The sequence below is a fragment of the Fonticula alba genome (assembly GCF_000388065.1).
Source record: "Fonticula alba strain ATCC 38817 unplaced genomic scaffold supercont2.3, whole genome shotgun sequence".
Classification (NCBI taxonomy): domain Eukaryota; order Rotosphaerida; family Fonticulaceae; genus Fonticula; species Fonticula alba.
Genome location: NW_009242973.1, coordinates 3,470,364 through 3,476,469, shown reverse-complemented (window position 1 = coordinate 3,476,469; position 6,106 = coordinate 3,470,364). Strand labels below are relative to the sequence as shown.

General features: G+C 63.7%; 2 protein-coding genes across 2 annotated transcripts in view; one reads left to right on the top strand and one right to left on the bottom strand.

The window, feature by feature from the left end:
• Positions 1-1,015, top strand: part of H696_02521 (hypothetical protein) — a 1,533-nt gene extending 518 nt beyond the window's left edge. Inside the window, exons 2-3 of the mRNA XM_009496430.1 lie at positions 50-491; positions 625-1,015. Of these exons, the coding sequence (XP_009494705.1) occupies positions 50-491; positions 625-852 (670 nt within the window). The 3' untranslated portion in view covers positions 853-1,015. The remainder of the gene's footprint in view (positions 1-49; positions 492-624) is intronic.
• Positions 1,016-1,140: 125 nt separating this feature from the next.
• H696_02520 (hypothetical protein) lies at positions 1,141-5,820 on the bottom strand. Its single transcript, XM_009496429.1, has 8 exons — positions 4,921-5,820; positions 3,489-4,725; positions 2,946-3,303; positions 2,707-2,728; positions 2,293-2,590; positions 1,811-2,005; positions 1,570-1,648; positions 1,141-1,399 (listed from the first exon to the last, which is right to left on the bottom strand). The coding sequence occupies exons 1-8, from the start codon at positions 5,718-5,720 to the stop codon at positions 1,317-1,319; spliced, it is 3,072 nt and encodes a 1,023-aa protein (XP_009494704.1). The 5' UTR covers positions 5,721-5,820; the 3' UTR covers positions 1,141-1,316.
• Between the last annotated feature and the right edge of the window lie 286 nt (positions 5,821-6,106).

The window sequence follows — 6,106 nt, the reverse complement described above, 5'->3', positions numbered from 1 at the left end:
CCCCCCCCGCCCCCGGCACCCATGCACCCATGCACTGATGCACCCACAGCGAGATTCAGATGGCCCTCTGGTCGTGCCCGTGGATCGGTGTCCTGACCGCCCCCTTCGTCTTCCTCGAGGTGTGGGGCTACTCCCGGCTGTATGAGAACCTCTCTGACTACCCGCTCTGGTATATCCCGGTGCAGATCATCCTCTTCATCTTCTTCACCGACACCGGCATCTACTGGATCCACCGCCTGGAGCATGACATCCCCTTCCTCTACAAGTATGTGCACAAGCCCCACCACATCTGGAAGGTGCCGACCCCCTTCGCCGCGCTGGCTTTCCACCCGGTCGACGGCTGGCTCCAGTCCACCCCCTACCACATTGCGGTCTTCCTGTTCCCTGTGCACAAGCATGTGTACCTGGGCCTCTTCGTCTTTGTCCAGCTCTGGACCATCATGATCCATGATGGTGTTGACTTCAGCCCCTTCGACTTCATCAACGGCTCCGTGCGTCCTGTCCTCCTCGCGGCTCCTCTTCCCTTTCTTTTGTTCCCCCCCCCTTCCCCCCCGCATGACGCTACCCGGACTACTGACAAACGCACACGCACACGCACATGCATGCCCTCTGCTCGACACACAGGCCCACCACACCCACCATCACCTGCGCTTCGTCTACAACTACGGCCAGTTCTTCACCTTCTGGGATCGCCTCTGCGGCACTCACCTCCACCCGAACGACCTTCCTCCCCTGGAGAAGAAGCGCCTGGAGAAGCAGCGCCAGCTGGCTGCCGAGCAGGCCAAGTCCTCGGCCGTTGCCTCCGGCGAGGCCACCACCACCGCCGCCGCCGCTGCCAAGAAGTCCAACTGATAGCCTGGCGCGCTGTGTCCCCCCCCCCCTCTTCATCGCGGCCGTGTCTGCCCGCATCTGATCCCCCCCCCGTCTCCCCCTGCCCCGTTGCGCATGTGCGCAGCCCGGCGACCGCCTTGGGTGCCGGCTGCACATGCTGCCCCCCTTCCCCCCCCCCCCCCTCCTGACAACAGCACATAAAGCAAGAGGATGGTGCGCCGCCCCTGCCAGCGCTCTTCCTCACAGCAGCCCAATCACATAGATCGGCAATGATGCCCCATGACACGCCCGAATACACACACACAAAGCCCTGCTGTCCCTGTTGCTGTACCGCTTGTGGTCTCTCGTATGGATGGATGGATGAATGGGTATAATATGTTTACATATCCATCAAGTGCAAGTCCAATGACCGGCGCACTGCCTGCCGCAAATGTGACTCCGGCGCATGCAGGAAGAAGGCGCAATGTGCATGGTCCTAAAACCAGCTACAAGTGCCCAGCCAGCAGGCCGGTGACAGCGCTGCCAATTCGCTGAATCACCCAGTACACAAACGGCCCGAGGATGGCATCTTTCAAGGAGGAAGGGCGGAAGAGGGTCAAGGGGCGGGACGCGAGAGGCGGCCACAAAGAGGTCGATAGTGTCAGCGGGTGCCCCCCAAAAGAACAGGAGAAAGGGAGAATACCACCCCCACCATGAGCTGGCCCGCGAGAATCCGCCCCCCCCCCCCCCCAAACGCACACAAAATGACCATGCGCGTGGTGGTCATGGCTCGATCCACCTCAACAGCGTGCAAGGCATCCCGCTCGAGGGTCTCGATCTGCGGGCAGTTTCCAAACGCGAGACGGTCCGCAGGGCGGGTCGAGGTGATGGCACCCCATCGTGCATGTCAGTGTGCAGTCGGACAAATGGTGATTATTCGCCCATTCGCAACCTGATCCGGTGGGCAGGGCTGTTAGGACGATGGAAATGGAGTACGCACCTTGCTGTTGACAAGGGCCACCAAAGAAGCCGGCCCAATCGACAGGGCACCCTTGCTCTCGGGCAATTCCAGCAGCGAAGACAAGTGGGAGAGACTGCCAAAGCGAGCGTCATTCGCGATGGCATAGTTGGCCACCACCGCCTCGGCCTCCTTGAGGCGGATCATCAACGGACGGAGAGTGCGCTCGAGGAAACGCTACTCGTATGGTTGAAAAGGCAAGCCACGAAGTGCATGCACATGTAAGCGGTTAGCAATTCAAATGCAAGAACTCAAGAAGGGAGGAGAGAGGGAACGAGGAAGAGAAGGGGCAAAGAGAGAGAAAGAGAGGGAGAAAGAGAGGGAGAAAGAGAGGGAGAAAGAGAGGGAGAAGGAGAGGGAGAGGGAGAGGGAGAGGGAGAGAGAGACAGAGAGACAGAAAGAGAGAGACAGAGAAAGAGAGGGAGAAAAGGAGAAGAACAGCTACCCTGAGGCAGGAGACGCACGGTGCGCTCCTGTGCCAAACTATCGAGCTTTTGGCTACAGTGCTGGATTTGGGAGTGACGCCCGGCAATTTGCTCTGCCAGTGAGGCAGCACGGAGTTTGGCCGCATGCGATCGCTCAATGGAGTAGGTGTTGATCCAGTGTGAGCGACCCGCCGAGGGAAAGATCTCCGAAAAGCAGGTGCTCTCCGGCTGATCGAAAAGGTGCCCACCATCCGAAGGGAAGGGGCCCTTTGGCGAAAGGGAGAGCGCCCCCTCGTAGAGCTGGCTGAAAACCGCCAACGGAGTGTGCGGGTCGGACCTACGCTCAAAAGCACCACTACACGGGTGAGTCGCAGGCGGAGGGGGCCATAGGGTGCACATACAAGGAACTCAAAGGAGGGAACAGCCCCATGCGGGCGGGCAGCGGTCACGTACTCGACGGGCATGACCCCGGAAGCTGGAGACAAGCATGCCACGGCGGATGGACCGGTCAGTGCTTCCGAAGCAAACGCAAGGGCAAGAGGGAAATAAAGGAAGGACAGCTGGCCAGCCATGGCATGTGTACGGAAGGGGTGGAGATGGAGCGAAAGAAAGAAAGAGGGACACGGGAAAGGAAAGGGAGAAGCAGGACAACAGGAGACAGGACCGGCGCCCGAGGTGAAGGTGGCACGCACTCAGGCGATGTGAAAAGAATTGACATGTCGAGAGGTGGAGCAGCCAGCTCTCGCACTCCTGCTGGGAGAAGGCCCAAAGGGAGATCGTCGTTTCGGTGGCGGCAGCGTCCGCGGCATCCGCCGTCAGATCGCCGGCCTGATGCTCGGGACCAGTGGCGTTGACCGTATCCCGCACATGCATCTCAAAGCCGAAGGACAGGCCATTGGTGGCTGAGGCATTGACCAGCGTAAAACGGATGCGTCCCGGTGCGCAAAGGGGGAAAAACTGGATCGACGCCGTGGTTGCGCCGGGCCCCGAGCCCGAGGGGTCCGAGGCCTCCTCAAAGCCGCTACCGATGTACACCTGGTACGGAGTGGCCTGACAGGAAGTGGAGCCAGATTAGTTCATGCCCTGCCAGGAGGCAGCAAGTGGATGGCGGCGGTGGAGGTGCGGCGGCGGCGGGGTGTAGTGGGGCCGGGCGGCAGAGGCATCAAGGGGCAGAGGGGGGGGAGCGAGGCGACGCGGAGCCATGTCCCTCCCCCAACCCGTGGAGGAGGACGCACAAACAGGTGGACCAGACGTCGCGAAGGGGGCCCCGCCTCCTCCAGGGATGCCTCGATGAATGTCCAGAAGTTGGCCGGCGAGAAGTCGAACTCCAGAGCAGGCGAGGACAGCAGGTCGGCCATCACGGCGGCCGGGGTCTTGCGCGGCTCGCCGGCCGGCAGACTCCCAGCATCCGGGCCGTTGAATCCACTGCTGTCAGCCACATGCGGCGGCAGGTAGAAGCCGCTCATGGAGGGCAGCCGCAAGATCGGCGCCTGGCCAGGGCTGGTCAGAGTGGCCGAGGCCAGCGGGGCAATGACCAACAGGCAGCTGGCCCCGGCGCCGCTGCCCGCACCGACGGGCGTCAAGACCCCAGTGGCATCGGTGACCAGGAACTGAATCACCGAGGCCAGAGCCTGGTTCAGGGTGAGCGACGCGTCGACCGCAAAAAGACGCGGCTCGGGCCAACCGGACAGGTTGCGCACGGCGCCGACCAGGTCCCCGTGAAGATCGCTCGGGCCGAGGCCCGGCGAGCCGGGAACATCGGTCGAGCTGCGGGACAAACGCCGCGGCGCCGCCACCGCCAGGGACCCGGGCACATCGACCGAGGGGAACACCGAACCGGTGGTGGCGGCCGTGGCCGCGGCGGCGACGGCGGCAGGCGGTGCGCCCCCTGCCGGGCCGGCCTCATTGCTGCCATTGCTGGTGATGCTAGCGCTGCTGGTGACGGCCGCCGCGGCAGCGGCCGCCGCCACAAAGCCGTCCGGATGCCCGGCCGACAGGCGCATCTTGCTGCCCACCGGTGCGGACCCGGCTGACGACACAGATCGCATTGTTCGGACGCTGGGCGAAGGCGGGCAGAGCGGGTCCGATTGGGGGGCAGCCGGGCCCCGGACAGCGACCTGGGCGCCGCCAGTGGGGGTGCACGAGGACCGCCGCACGCCCGGGTGCGCCAAATTCACCGACGACAAGGCAAAGTAGAGCCCAAGCCCGGCCTGGGTGGATTCAAGTTGGCCGGCCAAGCCACCGGCCAACAGCGGTGCCGACATGCCGGAATGGATGGAAATGTTGTCTCCAGAGGGACTGGACCGGAGGGAGGCCCCGGGAGAGGAGAGCTGTGCCGGCAGGGTGGCCGCCGAGTGGGACATGGCAATCGGATTACCGGACATGCCGGACCGAATGGAGGCGGAATCTGACACGCCAATGCGCGAGGCCATCCCCGGGTAGTGAGAGGCTTGAATACCACGGAGAATCCGACTGCAGGCGTGCGTGCGTGTGTGTGTGTGTGTGTGTGTGTGTGTGTGAATGTGAATGTGTACGTATGCATAGATGCCCAAATGTACATGGACGTATGTGCATGTGTAAGTGCGTGTGTGGCGCAAGACCAGGAAGATGGGAAAGCAGACAACGCAGAGGAAGAACCGCAGGAAGAGCCCTGGAGAAGCTACGCACTCGACGGTCAGGTGCCCATCGCCCAGACTGAGCCCTCCCTCAATGAAGGGATGATCTGGAGGATCACTCGGGCCCGGCTGCCCGGGAATCGTCGGGGCCAGGAGCATGATGGGAAGTGATCCGAAGCCGGCCCCATCAGCCGGGGCCGCCTGGCCCAGCAGCCGGTCTGCCAAGCAGTGCTGGAAGTATTCGGCCAAGCGCTGGCGGAAGTTCATATCCATGCTGTTCAGCTCGGACGGACTGATGATCAGCCCAGCCTGCGAGGAGGTGGCCGACAACAGCCCCCCCGCCCCGGGCAGGCCGGCATGCGGAGTGAAGATGCCGGGCACATTGGCCATGCCAGCCCCGGAAGCCCCGGGAGCCGGGTGGGACATGTCCCCCCCCTCGCCCGGAGGCCAGGCCACAGGCCCGGTACCAGACACGGTGCCCTGGCCGCCGGAGGCTGACGACCCCGGGCCTGCCGGGGTGCTTCGACCGCTGGTGGACCCGGATCCCGGACTGCCAGACACCAGCATCCAGGCCTCACGCAAGCGCTTCCACCCCTTGCGCGTGGAGGAGGAGGAGGAGGAGGCGGCAGAGGAAGTCGGCACAGAGCCCGAGCTACCCGCTGCCTGGGGCGTGGCTGGCGGGGAGAGAGCGGTCGCGGACACCGGAGTGGTCGGATCTCCTGTGGAGTCCCCGCCGAAAGACAGATCCGCCTGCTCGCCCACCGATGAGGCCATCGAGGAAGTCGACAGGAGCGAAGTGGACCGCGGCCTGGCCGTATCTCCCGCTGCAGCCATACCCGGTGCCAGGGTCATCTTGGCGGAGGGGGGGGCATTTTGCGGCGATGTTAGCAACGGTGGTGCAGCTGCTGGGGCTGACTGTTGCTGTCGCGGTTGCTGTTGCTGCTGCTGCTGCTGCTGCTGTTGTGGGTGCTGCTGCTGCTGCTCCGACAGGGGAGAGAGTGACTCCGACCGTGGTCGGGCGCCAAAAAAGGCCAGTGTCGGCGAGCCGGGGGTGTTTTTCGGCTTCGGCATGGCGTTCACACCGGCAGAAGGCGACAAAAGGAGAGTGAGAAGGCGAGAGTCGACACCGTGCAAGGTGCGAAGCGGTCGCGTGTGTTCTCCTCCCTCTCAAGCCGTCGTGGCCCTTGGTGAGAAGAGGCGCGTGCGCCTGGCGTGGCGGAACCACTCGACGGAGGTAC

What these genes read in the sequence shown, in the direction of transcription:
- H696_02520 (XM_009496429.1), bottom strand. Translation starts at nt 5,720, where the DNA reads ATGACCCTGGCACCGGGTATGGCTGCAGCGGGAGATACGGCCAGGCCG. An exon ending in GACGTCTGGTCCACCTGTTT is followed by an intron (nt 3,304 to 3,488) that starts GTGCGTCCTCCT and finishes ACTTCCTGTCAG; the next exon opens with GCCACTCCGTACCAGGTGTA. An exon ending in ATTCTTTTCACATCGCCTGA is followed by an intron (nt 2,729 to 2,945) that starts GTGCGTGCCACC and finishes GCTTGTCTCCAG; the next exon opens with CTTCCGGGGTCATGCCCGTC.